The 21,884-nt window shown below is 41.3% G+C and overlaps 1 protein-coding gene across 1 annotated transcript in view; it reads left to right on the top strand.

Annotated features, from left to right (window-relative positions):
• The window catches only part of SLC16A12 (solute carrier family 16 member 12), a 63,459-nt gene extending 42,735 nt beyond the window's left edge, over positions 1–20,724 (top strand). The window contains 5 exon segments of the mRNA XM_002718378.5: positions 3,696–3,799; positions 7,506–7,649; positions 11,081–11,645; positions 14,209–14,468; positions 17,963–20,724. Of these exon segments, the coding sequence (XP_002718424.3) occupies positions 3,696–3,799; positions 7,506–7,649; positions 11,081–11,645; positions 14,209–14,468; positions 17,963–18,225 (1,336 nt within the window). The 3' untranslated portion in view covers positions 18,226–20,724.
• The last annotated feature ends 1,160 nt before the right edge of the window (positions 20,725–21,884 follow it).

Below are 21,884 nucleotides of genomic sequence, written 5' to 3' on the forward strand. Positions count from 1 at the left end.
TAGGAGAAAGTAGCTGACTTCTTAGTACTACGTTGGCAATCTGCAGGATGTTAAGAAACACCAAGGGCCCAAGGACTTGAGCCATCTTCTGCTGCTTTCCCAAGGGTATTAGCAGGGAGTTGTATTGGAAGTGGAGCAGTCAGGACTCGAACCAGTGCTCACATGGGATGCTGGCATCATGGACAATGGCTTAACATGCTGTACCATAATGCTGGCCCCATGGCTTTTGTTGCCAGAACTTAAACTAGTTTAAGGATATTTCAGTTAATTCATCCTTTTTTAAAAAGCTCTGCAATATTCTAATCTCATTTAAAGTCAGCCATATAGTTTGTGCTGCCATTCTCTGTATTGTTACAGGTGTGGCTATGGTCCAGGACTCCAGGTTCTGACATCATCATTAAGGTCACGTGATCCACTGCAGCAGTAGACTTCTCAAATCACCAAGTGGAGAAGGACTAGCTTTTCTATTCCTTTGACAGAGGTGCTTGCCTGCAGCACCCAGAATGGGGCTGTGGAGAACACAGAGATGAGCCACTCAGATGGCCTTAGCTGTAGCGTGTGCAGTCAGCACCCAGGGTCTCTCCCCTATGGAAAGCTGCGTCTCCCTGGAGCACCATTTCACTGGAGATGGGCCGAGGGGGATCAGGCCTGCTTCAGTTTGACCACTTTCTGCCTAATCCTGCATCCTCTTCCACTCTTTCTCCTGCATGCCAAACCCCAACCCAGTGTCTGCTGAGACTTGGAAGTTAGCTCCCTACACTGTTCCCTCTCCTCTTTTCCATCACCAGGACCAGCAACATAATTACAGGGCCCATTGTAAATTGATAATCCAGGGTCCCTTTTTCAAATAGCAGGGAAGTAGTGCTATTAAAACTACTAAAATTGGGGGCTGGCGCTGTGGCTTAATAGGTTACGCCACTGTCTACAGCACCAGCATCCTTTATAGGTGCCAATTCGAGTCTCCATTGCTCCTCTTCCAATCCAGCTCCCTGCTAATGTGCCTTGTAAAGCTGTAGAAGGTGGCCCAAATCCTTGGGTCCCGACACCCACATGGGAAACCCAGAAGAAGCTCCTGGCTTCTGGCTTCGGCCTGGTCCAGTCCCAGCCCTTGCAGCCATTTGGAGAGTGAACCAACAGATGGAAGATCATTCTCTATTTCTCTATTTCTCTCTCTCTCTCTTTCTGTGTGTGTGTGTGTGTGTGTGTGTGTGTGTGTGTAATTCTGCCTCACAAGTAAGTAAAATAAATCTTTTTAAAAAGTACTAAAATTGACATCTTTTTTTAAAAAAAGTTATTTACTTATTTGAAAGGCAGAGTTAAAGGGAGAGGGAAAGGGAGAGACACAGAGAGAAAGATTTTCTACCCATTGGTTCACTTCCTAAATGGCCACAATGGTCAAGGCTGGGCCAGGTAGAATCCAGGAACCTGGACCTCCAACTGGGTCTCCCACTTAGGTGCAAGAGCCCAAGGACTTGGGCCATCTCCCCCTGCTTTTACAGGTACATTAGCAGGAAGTTAGGTAAAAAATAGAGCAACTGAGACTTGAACTTGCTCCCATATGGGATGTCGGCAAAGTAAGTAGCAGCTTAACCCACTCTGCCATAATTCTAGCCCTGCTAATTTTTTTCTTTCTTCAGTGATCTCTCTCAATTTCTCATGGTGTTTTAATTTGAAATTTCATGTCATTGTAAGAAAAGAAAGATGGGAATGTGAAATTACTAGTATGGATGTATTGTCCATCTTTACATTAAGCAGTGCACTGCTAGTTTTAACAGCAAATATGAGCACTGAACTCATTTGTAGAGTCACTGAAGTTAATAAAGACATAACTCTTATTTTGTAGCCCTCACATACACATGTGTTTCATGCTTACCAGAATAGTACAAACTCTACACAAGACAAAATCAACTTTTTGTACTTGACTTCTTGATACATGTTCATTTTATCAACTTCTTCTTATCTTTAGTTTACTGAGAAGTAAAGGAAGATTGAACAGGAAAGGAAGTATGGGTAACCCCTATCTTTCGCTTCCTTCTGTGCTGTTGTCTGCAGCTGAGTGGTTGACTGATACAGTAAGAAAGATGTGATAGAAACCCTTGCTTGAGTGTGCTTCTCAGGACACTGTCGGTCTCTTTCTACATCCCAAGCAGGTTTTGGTTCAAGAGGAAAGCTTGGCCTTTCTAAGGGTTTTTAGAATTTCTTTCTCCCTACTGGTCATATGTGTAACACATTTGCCTTGCACTCCTTTGGAATCTTACTGAACTCTCTCCAATCACGGATCCACTGGAATTCTGTATTCCTGAAAGATGTCTGTAATGCTTCGTGCCAATGGAACAGCAAAGACCAGTAGAGACACAGATGGCATTGTTACCCCTGCACACATATGGCTTCCATGGTGCCAGTGGGTTTCACTTACAGAACACAGATTCAAAGATAAAATGATGAGGACTTTTAAGTCAGTGACAACAGAGCATTAAGTCAAGTTTCAAGCCTCCGAGTGCCAGGTTTTGTGAGACAGTGTAGGTTGCACTCCAGGGAGCCGGCTGTGCCTAACAGGATTGTTTTGGTAGCGCTAGATTCTCTCTCTTCTTCTTCAGGCTCTCCACCCATCTTCATACCCAGAAGCCACTGGGACGGGGGGAGTATGTGTGGAAATGACAGATTACAGTGGGCTGCTGAAGCATGATGACATGGAATTTAGCCTTCTCCAAAGAGATGTATGACCTCTTATCTTAATCCCAGGCCACAAGGCCTGATTTCTTCCTCTGCTTTCACGGAGCTCTAAAAGCTTCCAGTCCTGAATTAGGGCACCCTGCTAACCTATCTGTGTGAGGTTCTTTCCAACGTGTATAGTGATACAAACTTTTTGCTTCTGATTCACTTATGTCTCTTTTTTCTCTGAGTAATTAACTGTGTTTCAACATAAATCTCTCTCTCCTCTTGGTACATGCACACAAACACATTTCTCATTATACAGGAAATCATGCTCTAAATGTCAAATAGATTAAAATGCAGAGTAAAGACAGAAATGATCATTTACAAGCCTACCATTTATTTAAGATTTGGTACATTTTAGTGTACGTGCTTTCAGGCTTTTTCTATCTACATGAACTACGTTTTTACAAAAATAAGGCTTACTAAATGAAATGTTTTGTAACTTACTTTTTTGCTTACCCTTATATTATGCATTTATTAATAAACATGTTTGTTAGATATGCCATCATTTATTTAGCCAATTTTTTATTGATGAACAGTTAGGTTGTGATATTTGACTATAATAATTAGTTCTCAAGAATATATATCTATAAATAAATATTATTATCATCTGATTCTTACCTTTGTATAAATCTTAGCAGTGAAATTTCTAGATGATGTATTATTCTTTGTCATCAAATTTTAACTTGTATTGCAATCTCTTAGAAGTTGTATATGTAAATAAAACATTCGAGTGAATTAAGAATCCATGTTATTGACTTTATACCTTTTCCATGAAGCCTTCTCCAGAGCAGTGATCTTCACATCTGTTTGGCTTTAATGACACCTCTGGTGGTTGACACCTGTTCTCCAGGAGGGCCCAGATGATTGGCTTTGACTTTCTGATATTTGTGGTCTAACAAGTAAAACCTTTGGAGACTGGAACAGCTGATCCATATTCATTCATTTTTCATATGAAATAACTGCATTGTATTTTTCAGATGTATCTCAGTTTTTTTTGTGGAGTTCCAGACGTACTTTGCTCAGGACTATGCACAAACAGCATGGATTCATTCCATTGTAGATTGTGTGACCATGCTCTGTGGTGGGTATCAGTTTCTAAGAAAGACAATTATTGTTTCCTCTTGAACTGTACATGAAAATGACCTTCCACTGCCATTGATTACCAGTTTCTGAAGTAGAAGTGTTATGTTAGAATTAAGATTGCTCTTTGCAGTTGATTGTCTTCATAGTCTTGGCTGATATTACATGGAAGAGGTAGTTAATACACTCATGGGGACACATACTCTTTGTCCTCCTAACTGAAATAGATTGGTGAGTTTGTAGAACTCACCTTGACTTTGGAGGAAGTTTGATTTACAGTATATGCTTGGCTTCTATCTTCCAAATGCTATGGCCTCCTTCTTCAGTCATGAAAACAGTTATTTAATAGCACCTTGAACCTCTTCTATATGATCTCCATTAAATGAGTGCCAACAATATTGCACCACAATCTTTATTTGCATTCTTTTCTCAGAGTACTCAAATTTTAGTTCATAGATTGCATCTTTTCATGCATGAATCGTTATACTTTCAAAAGTATTGGGCTGGTGCCACGGCTCAATAGGCTAACCCTCCGCCTGCGGCACCGGCACACCGGGTTCTAGTCCCGATCGGGACACCGGATTCTCTCCTGGTTGCCCCTCTTCCAGTCCAGCTCTCTGCTGTAGCCTGGGAGTGCAGTGGAGGATGGCCCAAGTCCTTGGGCCCTGCACCCGCATGGGAGACCAGGAGGAAGTACCTGGCTCCTGGCTTCAGATCAGCGCGGTGCGGTGGCCACAGCGGCCATTGGAGGGTGAACCAACGGTAAAGGAGGACCTTTCTCTCTGTCTCTCTCACTGTCTACTCTGCCTGTCAAAAAAAAAATACTATTGGAGAAGGATAAGATTGTTTAATCATGAGTTGAATATATTTGCCATGGCTATTTCATTCAAAAAGCTTTAATTCACTACACAGAGGATGTAGCATGTTCTGGAAATTATAGAAGCTAATATTTTATCTGTCCAAATATAGAGAGCATAGCAAACTTTGAGAATTCTCTTTTATACATTTCAGGCCAAAGTTATTAAGTTCATTTCTTAGAGAGTTTGTAAGATTGGGTCAAATAGAAATGATCTGTTTGCAGTTTAGATCCACTTAATCCTTTCGTTTAAATGAGTCCTAAGTACTTTCAAAAACTTTCATCACTTCAGGTCTTGTCCTGGTGGCAAAAAGGAAGTATTATATTGTTAATAAACTCATAATAACCTCATGTAAGTCCATTGTAGGTTCTAACACACACATATATATATTTTAAAAAATGTATAATCTCAGGAATCAGTTGAATGGTGCTGAAATGTATTTATTTGGAATTAATTTGAGACAAATTTTAGGACTAAAAGCAGATTTTTTAAAAAAAGATTTATTTCTTTATTTGAAAGAGTTACAGAGAGAGGTAAAGCCAGAGAGAGAGAGAGAGAGAGAGAGAGAGAGAGAGAGAAAGGTCTTCCATTCCACTGGTTCACTCCTCCAAACGACCACAACAGCCAAAGCTGAGCTGAGCTGAAGCCAGGAGCCAGGAGCTTCTTCTGGGTCTCCCGCACAGGTGCAGGGGCCCAAGGAGTTGGGCCACCTTCTACTGCTTTCCCAAACCACAGCAGAGAGCTGGACTGGAAGAGGAGCAGCTGGGACTTGAACCAGCACCCATATGGGATGCCAGTGCTGCAGGTACAGCACCAGTCCCTGAAAGCAGATTTTATAAGAAGGCTAAATTGACTCTCTCCACTGAAAGGAAGGTCTTAAGCGATCAAAAAAATCATACATTTGGGTTTTTTATTCTGTCTTTTTTTTTTTTTGGTTATTTTAACCAGTGAAGCAATCTCTTGATTATCAGGGTCATGTTATTAGTTACAGCCTTTGTATTATCAGCACACCAGAGGCCATGTTTGTCTTTCTCAGAGGATGTGAGTGACTCATTTCCTTCACTGTTATCTTTCAGAGAACATTTATAATCCTCCAAAGAGGAATAAATGGCCTAAGTGACCAACATGGTCGCAATGACTGTCTTAAGATTTTGAGTAGGGTCCTGTGAGAAATGGTATATGTAAGAACATAGGGCCAGCCATAGCTAGTTATCATGTACCCACTTGCTCATCGAACAGCATAACATTAGAACATTAGAGTTCAGAATAGGGACAAGAGGCTGCAGAACCATATCTGGGACACTCACTGGTGACAAATCTGCCCAATGAAGACCAAAGAAGTTAATATTTTTTATTTCATTTGGTACACATTTTTTCATGCTGGTATAAATGTTGTTACATTTCAGTAACCACAGTAGCAGTCCTCTTGAGAATTAGCTATATATTTAGGAGACTTGCTCCTTTGTATTCTTCCAGGTTTGTATTTGCGCACCCCACCCTCACACACAGAGCCACTCACTGTTTTAACCAGACAGGAGACATCTGGCTGATGACTCTATTGTGTACATTTGACTCAATCCTCAATTCCAACCTGATCAATACAAAATGATCATACTCTAATAGGTACTCAGAGAATTGGCTCTTAGGATCTTGTTACCAGAAGTATTGTTGTCAACTTGAATTATTCCTTGGAAAGAAATTCACATGCTTTCCCCAGCTCTGCCATCAATCCAGTAGAACCAATGAATAACAGCGTGAAATAATCTCACACTTGGTGGCAGATGCCTGGTAACCTTGGGCATGCTATATCCTTTGTCTTCAACCTCCTACAGCTTTAATATATATCCTCAAGCCTTGTGATTAACATAGTTCTGATACGCTTGCAAAGCCACAAATAGAATAAAGCCAACCAAAATATCTCCGTGGGTGTGAAGCATTTTGCTTAGATTTTCATGAACTTTGCTCATCTATGGGATGTCCTGAAGCCTGAAAGCCGTTTCTGAATTTGCAAGTTGTCTCTGCTCTTTCCCCTTGGTCTTCCATTGGGTAACACTCTGGTCACACTTTCTTTCTCTACTAGTTAAATGTCATTATTATTGCTAATTGTGTATTTGCAATTCTATACCCAAATCCTTATGCAAGTGACATATAGCTTATTTTTTGAAGGGAAAGAATTTATTGGGGGAAACCCAATAGACTGGAGGGAAGGGGCGAAGTAGGAAAAAGAGAGAAGGAGAGAGTAAGAGAGAGAGTGAGATAGAAAGAGAGACAGAGAGATCAGGAGATGGAGAGAAAAAGAGCCAAGTGTTCAGGAACAGGTCCTTTTAAAACTTTGCCGGGGGGTGGGGGGGAGTAGGAACAGCGAATCCCATTAGGATGAGGGTAGAGATGACACTGGTGGTTGGGCCATGTGGCCACCTGGCTTCCAGCAATGGCAGCGGAAGCTAGAGCCTAGGATGGTGTTGGGGTATAGATCGCACCGTTGATAAGACTGCACCATTTTACTAACATTCCTCCCTTTATGACATACAGTTTAAATAAAGAAATGGTTCACTGTTTAGAAAATGCTCTATATCTAGGACTGAAATAGAATGAAGACAAGGTATGAACACTGAAAGGAAAGTCGGGAGATTTGACCTCTGTTCCGGCTCAGCTACTTATTCTCTGTGTGATCACAGACACAGAGTCACTTCCCCTTCCTGGGCAGTAGTTTCCAAAGCTGTAGAATTAGCAGGATGGGCTTGATGTTTTAAAGATTGATTGTTCTCTGCTCTGCCAATGTAAAATCATAGACTTTTCACAGTATCTGCAAGAATGTTCTGTTGACTGTATTTTTAACTGTTTTTGAAGCGCCACTTGGGAGTGTTGTCAGTAACCACTTATCCTGCCAAATGGGAATCATGCTGGGTGGCTTGCTTGCGTCTACTGGTTTCATCCTGGCCTCATTTGCCACTAGTCTGAAGCATCTCTACCTCACTCTGGGAGTCCTTACAGGTAAGGGCACTTTGTGCCACTTGGCTCACCCTACTCCATTCAGGGGTTGTCTCACCCTAGTCTTTTCTGGGTTTCCAAGCTAATCAAGACAAGTGATTTATCAGACATTGTTGGAATATCATGTAGCTGACCTAGCTTTTGTCTACCTAACTAGCTGTAACACAGAACTGGAATTGGGATTTTGCCACCCTAATGAAAAGGCATCAGCACCTTAATTCAGCCCCATGTTAAAAGTAATGGCTGGATTTCCCGTTGGCATTGGTGTATGACTGAGGTTCTATACCCAGAAGAAACAAGGTATTCCCCAGGGCAGCCTACATGTTCAGCATCAGTCATTCTCTCAGCATCTTTACCAAGACATTAAAGTACAATCATAGTCAAGCCGAGTTGGCCCTGCTTTATATTGAACATCATTGTCCAATAAATGGAAATTTTCTTTTTTTTTAAAGACTTATTTATTTGAAAGTCAGAGTTACACACACAGAGAGAAGTAGAGGCAGAGAGAGAGAAAGAGAGAGAGAGAGGTCTTCCATCCACTGGTTCACTCCCTAATTGGCTGCAACGGCCAGAGCTGTGCTGATCTGAAACCAGGAGCCCGGAGCTTCTTTTGGGTCTCCCACGCAGGTGCAGGGGCCCAAGTGCTTGGGCCATCTTCTATGGCTTTCCCAGTCCATAGCAGAGAGCTGGGTAGGAAGTAGAGCAGCCAAGACTCAAACCGACACCCATATGGGATACTGACTGCAGGCGGCAGTTTGACCCGCTGTGCCACAGCACCAGCCCCTAAATGGGAGTTCTCAATTTTAAAAAGAAAGCTCCTGTTGTGCATATTCTTATATTACAGATTCTTTCTCCTTACTACGGAGGTATCACTTTCAAGAGTAATAATGACTCCCATAGAGAGAGAAGCAGTATGTATGCATTCCATATATCACTCATAAGGGGAATGCATGTGATCAAGACAGGATTGTGTGGTGGGACTGGAGTAGCAGTTTGCCCATCACTCAGAGGACAGTAGAGGGTACTGTCTGGGTACTGTGAAATGGGGGCAGCACTCATTGGGCCAATGGAGGATGTCACCTCATTAATAGTCTGTAAGCTGGGCTCTGGCAGTTAATGAAAGTAAACACCCTTAGTAGCCCAAAGGGCTACGGTAACCGGCAATCCCAGTTTACCACAAGCTGTCCTGGCTTTAGCATGGAGATTTCCACCTCTGGAAACCCTTTGTGCAGGGCACTCAGGATGACTGGCCACCCTGCACTAAAGATGGAACCAGGAACTGCAAGAAATTCTCCTTTTCCTTCTCTGACATAGATGTCATGAAACCCGGGCTGAAAACCTTCCAGATTTTCTGGACTTAAAAAAAGACTACAAGTTAAAAGTCTTTTAAAGGGCTTCTGGACTGTCAATATTTTTCTACTGATCTGAAGGGAGATTTTCAGTTGCCACATTCACATGTACATCTGGTGTGGCAGTTCCCCACTATGTGAAATTGCTCTGGAGCTTTCATGATGTCATGCATGTTATCTGAATCCAAAATCTAGAATGGTACAGATTATCTGTGTTGTATCTTCACAGTCAAGAGTTGAGGCAATTATCTAGATATTTAAGTGTAAAACAGGGAGAAGGAATAAATTTCTTTTTAAAAAGATTTATTTATTTGAAAGGCAGAGTAACAGAGACAGAGGTGGAGAGAGAGGTCTTCCATCAGTTGGTTCACTCCCCAAATGACCACAATGGCCAGAGCTGGGCCAGTCTGAAGACAGGAGCCAGGAGCTTCTTCCGGGTCTCCCATGTGGTTGTGGGGGCCCAAGGACTTGGGCCATCTTTACTTCTTTCCCAGGCCATAGCAGAAAGTTCGATTGGAGGTGGAGGTGGAGGACTCAAACCGGCACCCATATGGGATGTCAGCACTGCAGAAGAAAGCGTCACCTGCTACACCATGGCACCAGCCCTGGAATAAATTCCTTTATTCATCATTATCTAGATTTTCTAGTTAATTCCATTTGTGTAATGATTTTTGAATTCTTAATTTAGCTATTTTTAAAGTCATATTTCCTTAAAAGTGTTCTTTCCAGGAGCATAGCAACTTAAGCCACCGCATGCAATACTAGCAAACTTTATGGGCACCAGTTTGATCCCTAGCTGCTCCATTTACAAGCTACCTCCCTGCTAATGTGCCTGGGAAAGCAGTAGAAAATGGACCAAGTGCTAAGACCCCTGCCACAAAAGTGGGAGTTCTGTGTGGAGTTCCTGGCTCCTAGCTTCAGCCTGGACCAGCCCTAGCCCAACCTTGGCCATTGTGGTCATTTGGAGAATGAACCAGTGTCTCTCCCTTTCTGAAACTCTGCCTTTCAAATAAATAAATAACTCTTTATTTAAAAAAAGTGTTCTTTCCAGGTGGGTGTTGTGGCATGGTGGCCTAATCCACTGCTTGAGATGCCTGTATCCCATATCACATTGCCTGGATTTACATCTTGCCTCCACTTCCTATCCAGTTTCCTGCTAGTGTGCACCCTGGGAAGCAGCAGGTGATGGCTCAAGTACTTGAGTTACTGGCTGCCACATGGGAGGTCCAGGCTCCTAGCTTCAGCCTGGACCAGCTCCAGCTATTGTAGGCTTTTGGGAATAAACAGAAGATAAAAGATCGATCCTCCCTCCCTCCCTCCCTCCCTCCCTCCCTCCCTCCCTCCCTTCCTTCCTCCCTCCCTCCCTCTTTCTCCCTCCCTCCCTCCCTCTTTCTCCCTCCCTCCCTCCCTCTTTCTCCCTCCCTCCCTCCCTCTCTCTCCCTCCCTCCCTACTTCTCTCCCTCTGTGTGTTTGTGTGCATGTGTGATGCTCTGCCTTTCAAATAAATAAAAATAAACACTTTTAAATAGTGTTATTTCCAAGAGGAAAGTAATATAAATTCAATGTTTTCGAAATTGTAGATGAGGACAGGCTAATTTTCAGCTCAGTGTAGAAAACAGCTTTAAAAGGGTCTAAACTGGGGACCAGTATTGTGGCGTAGAGGGTAAAGCCACTGCCTTTGATGCCAGCATCACATATGGGTGCTGGTTTGAGTCCTGGCTACTCCACTTACAATTCAGCTCCCTGCTAATGCACCTGGTAGAGAAGCAGAGGATGGCCCAAGAACTAGGGCCTGTGAACCCATGTGGGAGACCTGGAAGAATCACCTGACTCCTGGTTTCAGCCTGGCCCAGCCCTGGCTACTGGGGAATGAACCAGAAGGATGGAAAATTTCTGTTTCTCCCTCTCCCACCTCTCTCTCTCTCTCTGACTCTGCCTTTCAAATAAATAAAATGAATCTTTGAAAAAAATAGAAAGGTCTAACTGAAGGTTAGTCTCCCTCGTGCAGATAACTTTATTCTGAGATACTTCCTGTTGTCGGCTGTTGTGGAATACCAGCCCTCATAGAGTTCTCTTTATCCACAGGTCTTGGATTTGCACTGTGTTACTCTCCAGCCATTGCCATGGTTGGCAAATATTTCAACAGACGGAAAGCCCTTGCTTATGGGATCGCCATGTCAGGGAGTGGCATTGGCACCTTCATCCTGGCTCCTGTGGTTCAACTCCTTATCGAACAATTTTCCTGGCGAGGAGCATTACTCATCCTTGGGGGTTTTGTGTTGAATCTCTGTGTTTGTGGTGCCTTGATGCGGCCAATTACTCTTAAAGAAGACCATACAACTCCAGAACAGAACCAGAGACGAGACTTTGAGCAATCATCTCCCTATTCACCTTTGACCAAGAAATGGCTGCAGACCTGCCCTTGTCGCTGTCTGCAGGAGGAATACAGCTTTTTACTGATGTCAGACTTTATTGTTTTAGCCGTCTCTGTTCTGTTTATGGCTTATGGCTGCAGCCCTCTCTTTGTGTACTTGGTGCCTTATGCTTTGAGTGTCGGAGTGAGTCACCAACAAGCGGCTTTTCTTATGTCCATCCTTGGGGTGATTGACATTATTGGCAATATCACTTTCGGATGGCTAACTGACAGAAGGTAAAGTCCATGAAACCATGTTTAGTCCCCGACCAGGGGTCATTAAACCTTGAGTTTCCCCACATTCCCACACCCTGTGGAACACCTAGGTCTTCAATATCTGTTAACAAGTCTTCAATATCTGAAGACACTTTCCTTGCTGGTTCTTGTAGGCCAAACTCTTCTGGCGAATTTTTTTCTATAAAAGGACAGATGGTAAACATTTTTTTTTTTGGCTTTATGGGCCATATGATCTTTGCCACTACTACCTAATTCTACTGTTATTGTAGCACAAAAGCAGCCATGGGCAATATGTAATTCAGAGTGGCTGTGTTCAGATAAGTAAGACTTTATGCATACATATGGAAATGTGAATTTCTCTTACAACTCTTATATCTCACAAATTGTTTCTCTTTTGATTTTAATAACCATTTTAAAATGGAAAAGCCATGTTCAGTTCACAGATAGTACAAAAATAGGTGATGGGCTGGATTTAGTCATCATTTGCTGACTCTTGTTCCGGATAGTTTAGGATGGTGGGTCTGTCTGTACTGCAGAAGCCTTGAATCACTGTAAGTTCCAATGATAAATTTGGTTCCATCCCAAATCAGTCCTCAAGCAAGACGACTTCTGATTGGGTTGTAGGTGGTTGGTTTCTTCAGAACCACCCCAGAGACTGGCTATGGAAAGAGGAGCAGAGTCTCCTCCATGCAGGAGGATTGGGTGCAATGATACTACATTATCTGTAGCCACATATTTATGGTGGACATTACAAATAGCAAATACTTTATTTTAATTGTATGTTTAGAACTTAGAGTGGTAGGAAATCTACCAATAGTTTCTTCAGCAAATGCTCATCTGTTTGGACTGAAGAATGCAAGTTGCTCATATTCTCCTTGGAGAGCTATCATCAGGTGGCTTCTCAAAATTTATGCCTTTGGTAGTTAACCATGACCCAACTGCCATTACCCAGTGTTACAAATATAATATTTGGGATTAATTCCACATTTTTAGTTGTAAAAGAAGAAGGACAAAAAGAACTCAGAGTACCTATCTTCATAATGCAATAACTCAGTGAGAAGCAGCCTGGTATAGATCCAATGGAGGAATATTTAGCTGGACCTAAGTTCTTGGGCCAGCTCTGTGTCTCATTAGCCTTGTGATATAGGAAAAACCATGTAACCCCCAGCTCTTCAAAAATCTTCAACTGTAAATCAGGCCAATGCAATATTTCCCTGTCAACCTCATACTATCTTGTGAAGCTCAAATGAGACAATGGGTAGAAAAACATTTGTATGGCATCAACTGCTAGAACTGACACTATACAGTTTGGTATCATAGATGGATTCGGAATTACAAATGGAAAACATAATCATAATGGAACTAACATTGGGAAAGTTTTTTTTTTAAGATTCATTTTTTTTGACAGGTAGAGTTAGACAGTGAGAAAGAGAGAGACACAGAAAAAGGGCTTCCTTTCCGTTGGTTCACCCCCCAAATGGCCGCTATGGCCAGTGCACTGCGCTGATCTGATGCCAGGAGCCAGGTGCTTCTCCTGGTCTCCCATGGGGTGCAGGGCCCAAGCACTTGGGCCATCCTCCGCTGCACTCCCGGGCCACAGCAGAGAGCTGGACTGGAAGAGGAACAACCGGGACAGATTCCGACAACCCAACCGGGACTAGAACCCGGGGTGCTGGTGCCGCAGGCAAAGGATTAGCCAAGTGAGCCACAGCGCCGGCCTAAGATTCATTTTTTTTAAGTGAGTGTTACACAGAGAGAGGAAGAGAGAGAGAGAGAGTGAGTGGGCTTCCATCTGCTGGTTTACTGCCCATGCCCAGATGGCTACAATAGCTGGGGCTGGGCTAGTCTGAAGCCAAGAGCTTCTTTCAAGGTCTCCCATGTAGGTAGCAGGGGCCCACACACTTGGACCATCTTCTGCTTTTCCCAGGCCATTAGCCAGGAATTGGATTTGAAGTGGAGCAGCCAGGACACTAACCAGCACCCATATGGGATGCTAGCATTGCAGGTTTCAGCTTTACCTGCTATGCCACAATGCCAGCCCCTCTGGGAAAGTCTTGAAATAAGACTTTGTCATAGCACAAGATTGTCATCATCTCTGGCAAATCATTTTAATCATTTAAAACCTCCCCTTGGGTAACATCTATGATGTGCAGATACAAACAGATAACATTTCTGAAAGCATCTAATATGGTATACTGCTATAAAGTAGTATTTTCCTCTATGACACAGGTAACATCATTTTGCACCTAAAGAATTTGAGGTTACAGTTAGGTAGTTAGTGGGCAACAGAACTGGTTTCATTATTCTGCATTTATAATCTTTGAGAATATTCTTTCTATTACCCATGGGGTAGATAAATTATTGCATTGGCACATACCAAAAGAAAGATAGGAGTGCAACACAAATGATGCACGATGGGGAAGCCATCTCTATAAAAGAAATTGCAAGGCTTCCTGCTGCATGGCCATGGCCATGGTTCTAGAGGTTTTTTTGTTTGATTGATTGTTTGTTTTTTGGTGGTACTTGTGTATCCTGCACTCATTCTTGCTCTTCAAACCCACAGGTGTCTGAAGAATTACCGGTATGTTTGCTACCTCCTTGCTGTGGGACTAGATGGGCTCAGCTATCTCTGCCTCCCGATGCTTCAAAGCTTCCCTCTGCTCGTGCCTTTTTCTTGTACCTTTGGCTACTTTGATGGTGCCTATGTGACCTTGATCCCAGTAGTGACTGCAGAAGTGGTGGGGACCACCACTTTGTCATCAGCACTTGGCGTGGTGTACTTCCTTCATGCAGTGCCATACTTGGTGAGCCCACCCATCGCAGGTAAGTTTCCTTCCAGACCTCTTCTCTTTGTTATACTGATGTAAAAATAGTGAATCTTCACATAGATGATGCGATAGATTGGCAAGAGTTGGGAAAGAGTGAAAAAGAAAAGGGAGACAAGAGCCACTAAAAACACCATGCTCTCACCTACATTCCTTTTTCCCCCCAAGCTTTATTTCTTTGTTCTTATTTTATTTGAAGAGGAGGTATAGAAAGCAGGAGAATCTGTTGGTTCACTCCCCCAAATAATTCCCACAACATTGTGGCTGGGCCAGACCAAAGTCAGGAGCCTGGAACTCAATTCGGTCACCCATGGCTGTAGCGGAATCCCAACTATCTGAGCTGTCTCCTGATGCTACCCAGGGTGCACCCTAGCAGGCAGCTAGGCTTAGGAGCAGAACCAGGACTCAGATATGAAGTGTGGCCGTACCAAGTGGCATCTTAACCTCTGTGCCAAATACCTATCCCCTGGACCTATGTTCTTCAAAAACTGAATATTATTATAGTTTGTGTGAAAATGGGGTAATATAGAGAAGAGTGTATTTTGGAAAGTGTTATCTAGCAATTTAGGGGCAAGGTAGTTAGGATTTTATACAAATAGTCCAGGATCAAATGGAAAAAAACTCTTGAACTAGGGCTGCTGTAGTAGAAACGGATGAGTTCTGGAACAAAGGAGGAAGTTTGGGGGGAACAATTAATTAGCATATGGGGTTGAAGGAGAGAAGGATATCAAAGATGACTTAGAAAATAAAGTTGTGGTTGAAAGAATGAGGAAGTTGGAAGAAGTGACTCTGCTTGAAAAAATAATAACTGGAATGCTTCGATGTATTGAGATATCTGAAATGTGCAAATGAAGATGCTCAATAGAGTTATCTAAGGATAAAATCTGAGCTTTAAAGGGAGACTAGATTTGGAAGTTAGATCTGAGAATCATCAGAATGAGTATCTATAATGTTTTGTATACTGCGAAAGCTAAAGCATTATTAAATAAATAATTTGATAAATATTTATTGCATTAAACAGGTAATTCAACAAATATTTACCGCTTGTAAGCAGTACTGCCTTCAGTGCCAGGGACAGAGCAAACAGATTCATTCCTGGGGCAGGTGGTATAGACAGTTTCTCCAGTACCAATGTCCTGGACCCTTGTATCAGAATCCCCTAATGCCCTTACTACAGTGCAGATTCTGTGACCCTCTCACCTGTGATCTGAAACTGTGGGGATGGGTTTCAGAAATCTACATCTCAGCAGCTTTCTTGTTGCATGCATGCACACTAACGTTTAACATTAGCTAATTAGAAAGACACTAGATTATTACTAATTTCTAAATTAAAATCTAGGGAATGAATACTGTTTCTGAAGACAGGCAAAAGAGAAATGAACCCAATATTTACCTAGAAAGAAGGAAGAGAATTTTTTTGAAGAAGGCAGGATTTTTGCTACTAGCTACTACTGTTAATGACAATTTAGGGTTATTTCTAATTGCCAGAAATTTTCACAGCAGCAAAGCAGGGGAAGCTGTGGCTGCCTAACTGCTGCAGATAAAAAACTTCCATTCACTTTAAGCTCTGTGATACATGATTATATGTTCAGTGCTGCGGTTTTGAAAACTGCCCCCAATTGCTTCCACATCTTCCCTCTGTAATCAATTTTGGTGTTCACCAATTTAAGAACAGTATAATCTTGTGAAAAGTCACAGCCTAGAAAGAAAATCAGGATTCCTGGATCCTTTTCTCAATTCGCGGAACTTCATTTGGCACATCAGACATTATACTCATTCCTAAAAATTCAAGGATTAGGATTTTAATTCTTACTGTAATACATTTCTCATTTACCTTTAAAATGAGTACTCAACTCAGTCTTTTCTGCTTGTTGCTACAGAAATGCACCACAAATCACATGATAACAGAAGGTATTGGAGCATAGGAAACTGTGGGGCACAGAACAATTTCTACATGCCATTTTTGATTAGTGGATTTGAAGTGGGTCAGAGGAGAAGCCATATATGGCCGGCGCCGCGGCTCAATAGGCTAATCCTGCGGCTCTGGCACACTGGGTTCTAGTCCTGGTCGGTTGGGGCGCTGGATTCTGTCCCAGTTGCCCCTCTTCCAGTCCAGCTCCCGGGAGTGCAGCGGAGGATGGCCCAAGTGCTTGGGCCCTGCACCCCATGGGAGACCAGGAGAAGCACCTGGCTCCTGGCTTCAGATCAGCGTGGTGCGCAGGCTGCAGCGGCCATTGGAGGGTGAACCAATGGCAAAGGAAGACCTTTCTCACTGTCTCTCACTGTCCACTCTGCCTGTCCAAAAAAAAAAAAAAAAAAAAAAAAGAAGAAGCCGTATATATCTCTGGTGGTTTATTTGGCATAATAGTAAAGTTTGGATGAATTTTTTGAAGACTTATTTATTTATTTGAAAGGCAGAGTTACAGACAGAGAGAGGGAGAGAGAGAGAGCAGTCTTCCATCTGCTGTTTTACTCCCCAAATGGCCACAATGGCCGGAACTGGGCCCGACAGAAGTCAGGAGCCAGGAGCTTCTACCAGGTCTACCCACATGGGTGTAGGGGTGCAGCACTTGGACCATCTTCTGCTGCTTTCCCAGACCATAGCAGAGAGCTGGATGTGGAAGTGGAGTAGCCAGGACTCAAACAGGCGCCCATATGAGATGCCAGCGCTGCAGACAGAGGATTAACCTACTGCTCCACAGTGCTGGTCATGATGAATTTTTCGAAAACATTTGTAATGACAAAATAATTGTTTGCCAAGGTATAATTTTATTCCAACAAGTCTGTGATCATTGTCGTCAATATGTAATACAGCAGATGCTATGATTTTCCTCAAAATTTAGAGTTAGGATAGACACTGAGATTAATTTTTTGCAACAAGGGATAAAGGGAGAAAAACAAAACCCTGTGTGGTTACAGAAGTGTGCATTTGCATATTCTGAGATGGCCCAAAGTTCTGATTTTCAAAGTGGATGGAGTACAGTGGCTGGATTCAATTGAAAATTTGGATACTGCTATAAAACATGTTATACTATTCAGGATAACTTACGGGTTCTGGGAATATTAGCATTTTATATAATTATATAATTGTTAATTTGCCTAACATTCTAGATAAATTATCTCAATTTTATTAATTGGAATGATATTAAAATTATAAGGACTGCAGTAAAATTTTGAAATTTTTTTCTCTTCCATAGGATTTCATGGGATTAAAAATGACTGTATTTATTGTGTGATTACTAAGTATGTGTCATTATTCCATGCACTTTACATAACAACAACCAATTCATTTTAAGTTTCCCTTTAAAAATAGAATGTGTTTTTCAGTTGCTTCACAGGATATTTAAGAAATTTGTTTTTTGCCCCAAAATTATGATGGTGGGGTTAGCAATCCACTGTTGCTATCCTTACAGATTATTAGATTTGAGAATGGGGAAGTACAGTGATTGAATTTCCAACTCAGCAATGTGATTTTGTTTTTGCTTGTTCCAGGCTGGCTGGTAGATACGACTGGCAGCTACACTGCAGCGTTTCTTCTATGTGGATTTTCAATGATATTTAGTTCTGTATTGCTTGGCTTTGCTAGACTCGTAAAGAGAATGAAAGAAACCCCACTGCGGTTCCTTGCCAAAGAATCTGATCCCAAGCTGCAGCTATGGACCAATGGAACGGTGGCTTATTCTGTAGCAAGAGAATTAGATCAGAGAGATGGAGAATCTGTGGCTACAACAGTGCCTGGTTACAGCCCCATATGACCAATGGCCTTGAGCCTGGGAATCTTCAGGGTTGAGAGAGTTGGGGCCATCAGATGATTCATGTTTCTGAAGCATTTTATTTTGGCAGAAGTATTTCCTTCCAAGGAAATTATTATTGTTGTTTTGTTGAAATATTTATAAGGGAAGATATCAAAAATACTAAGCTAGACTAGCCTGGGGTTTCCTTATATGGCATTTGTACTCCAATTCAATGTGGATGGAGATGAGGACAGTGACATAATTAGCTGTAATTTGAGGTAATTTCAAGGCATAACCAAAGCAGATAACACTGGGTTGCAGCCTTGTCATTCCAAAGCCTCCACATCTCCCTCTTCCCTCCTCAGTGAGACGGCAAATGGAAACACTGACCTGTAGGTTCACTTACCTTGTGCTACTTGGAAAAGCGGGGTCAGTTTGAGTGTGGTATGGAGAGTGAAGATGCACACTTTTTCATGGTGGAGGTCCTCATTCGGGTTTTTAATAGAGAGTTAAAGAATACTTGATATTCTTCCAAAGGCAATGCAATGATTAATATAAAGAGACTGGCTTCTCCTCAGTCTTACTTAGTCTTCAGCCAGTCCTCATCCCTGTCAATGGGTAGATATCGCTTTGAGAACCCAAAGACTCATGGAATGGATCTGAAAGCCTGGCTGGTAAGATCTTCTATTTGAACTTGTTCTCTAGAAAGGGAAAGCGCTTTTCCTAAGACTGTACCCAGGGACTCACCTCCATTACTATCACATGTATTGCTGACTCCAAATTTAGTAGAACACCCACACCACGTTGCAAGGGCAACCCATCAGTCTTGCTTGAAATGTTAACAACATAAAAACTCCCCCACCCCCACTTGTTTTTCCTTCAAGAAAAAAAAAAGTTCTTATTTAAACTACAGACACATTCCTATTAGGAACAGAAAAATGTTGACAACATTCCAACTGGGCAGGAATTGAATTCCTGAATCAGCAGGTCTCTGAGAGAGTTTTCTTTGCAGTTTAGATAATTAGGGTCATCATTATCCAAAAGAGGATTTGAAAGATTTTACCTGAAAAACATTATCCTGATGATTTTCCAATGATTTTCCTTTGCCCCCGTGTTAATTCTTGTTCCAATGTCTGTCAACCTTCATTCCTTAGAGTTAATAATTAGAACTTAACTCATTGGATTATAATAGTTTATTCCTTACCATATACTCCACTTTTGTATGGGTTGGGATAGTCTTCAGATTGAAGAGAGAGGGCATGGAGAGAGAAAGGAAAGGCCAAGTTCCCTCACTTGTCTTTAATTGTTTGAAATATACAGAATTGTAAACTTTACTCCTAAATCATGTCATACCCATAAGTAGGTAAAATTATGCAATTAAAAGAATTTTAATTATTCAAGAATTTAAAATCCAAACTTCAAGAAAATATTTTGACCTTGAAAGCCTTTTAATCCACTGTCTCGCATGAGACCTCACAAGTGCCCTGTCAGGTGTACTGGAAGAAAAAAAATCAATGAGGAAGGTCCTAGGTAGACTGAGCTTGCTTAGCAAGAGTCCTTGCCTAGCATTGGATTATTTCACAAAATCACACGTTTAAAACATTGTTTTTGGAATAAAATCCAAATGATGGGAGAAAAGGGTAATGTTTCATAGTTGTTTTCCAAAGAGAAATTTGAATATTTTCTGTTATCTCCTTCGTCTGAGAATTTCATTTTGAATCCATTTATTTTGTCATTTGTAATTCTTTTAAAAATTTGGAAAATATATGTAAGATGTCAATGTTAAAATGAAGGTACACTTGTTGAAACAGCACTTTACCCAAATGTTATTTCTTAAATCTTCATGCTCAAGAATTTTTTGAAATATGAATAGCTATAAATATGAGGATACTTCAAAGAGTTCATGGAAAATTCACATTATCTTTTATTCCCATTCTTGCACAGCTTTTTGAAGTCCCTTTATATTCTTACACATTTTTTAATAGGAATAATCACAATGCGATTTTGTTTATGAGGTTCTGCAGTATAACTTCTCTAAAGTATTATAACTGAAAAATTAACATAGTGATCAGAAATTTTAAGTATTTGTATAAAAATGTTTGGAATAGTTTGTACATATGCACTGATTTGCATTTTACTTTCTCTCTTGGAGCAGCATTTTTAGAAAATCAGTAAGGAAAATGTTGATCTTCAAGTCTACCATTTTTGGCATCTACATAAAATTGTACTGTTTCATGTGCCTATTCTGTTTGTTTCGAATGAGGAATTAATGATAATGATATATTTTGTAAAATTAAAACAGAAGTATAGCAGGATGTTTCTACATCTTAAATATTTCTTTATACCACTACAAACTCTACTTTGGAATTGATGGAGTGGAGCAGCAGAAGAAATTATCTAACTTTTATAAATACATTGTACCATTGGGGCCTTTGTTCAGATTGTAATTTCACAAATAGATCGGCTATTTATGCTAATACTTTCTTATTTAAAAAGCAAAATAAAGTGAGTTTATGGTCATATGTTTGGAGAAACACTTTTTCCTTGCAAAAGGAGTTTGAATTGCATGGTGTCTGGAACATGCTAAGATATAGTTAAGTTGCATTTTAAAATATGGTAAGTAATCAAAACCCTTCACAGAATACTCTCAGTACTGTGCTAGGCAATTTCTATGCATTGTTTCATTTACTCCTCATAATAATCTATGTTATCACCAATCTGTAGATGTAGAAGCCGAGGCACTAGGACCCATAGCCTAGTAGGTGCTGCACTCTAGTGCGTGAAATGAAATTGAATAGAACTAGACACCAGTCTAAAGCTGAAGCCTGTGTCCTTCCCTTTTTGCCTACTCTGGTCATCTTGTATGGGTTTAAGAGATGGTTTAGAAATAGGCCTTCCACTGGGCAGATACAATCCCCTAAATTATATTGCAATTTTCCAATAACTGTAGGAGAGAAGATTTTTGATCGGAACTTCCAAAGAGGTTTGACCACTACTTCCAGGCTAAGTTGTTTAATTTGATGTTGTTTGACTAATGCTTCTCTTTGTGAGCGTCTGCGTGGGTGAAGAGTGGGAGACAGGGGAGTATACTTTGTTCTAGCAGTGAGTTCCACCTTCCATATTACCAAAGTCATGCTTTCTTGGTCAAGAGTTCAGTTCTTTCTGAAGTGCCTGCATCATTGCCAGTGTCTATTTGGCACCCACCTTCCTGGTCCAAATAGGTTTAACTCTGAAACTGTTTATTGTGATGAAACAGTGTGAGTTCATGGGAGTTTCTCTTCTCACACTTAAAAGCTGGAATGTTTTAAAATTTTTCAATTCTATCAAATAATGGATTTTATCCTTATTGTCATAACAGCTACCGGTAACAGATAACTAGGATTTTATTCCATAGTACAGAAAAGTATTTGATAGGAGATATGGGAAGATATCAAATAGTGCTAAAAGACTGACATTAAAACAAAGCATTTTGTTATGAACTCTCAAACATATGCAAAAGTAGAAAGAACAGCAAAACAAAGTTGATGTACCCATTCCTCAGCATATACCATTATGTACCAACGTTTCCCCCTCCATGAAGAGATCTGAAATATATGAACATGCTCACAGCACACGTCCTCCAGCTGCCAAGGAATGACTAAACTCAGCAAAAATAATTTGTTCACATTGGCAGAGGGTAT

This window comes from Oryctolagus cuniculus, chromosome 15 (genome assembly GCF_964237555.1).
Source record: "Oryctolagus cuniculus chromosome 15, mOryCun1.1, whole genome shotgun sequence".
Taxonomy (NCBI): domain Eukaryota; kingdom Metazoa; phylum Chordata; class Mammalia; order Lagomorpha; family Leporidae; genus Oryctolagus; species Oryctolagus cuniculus.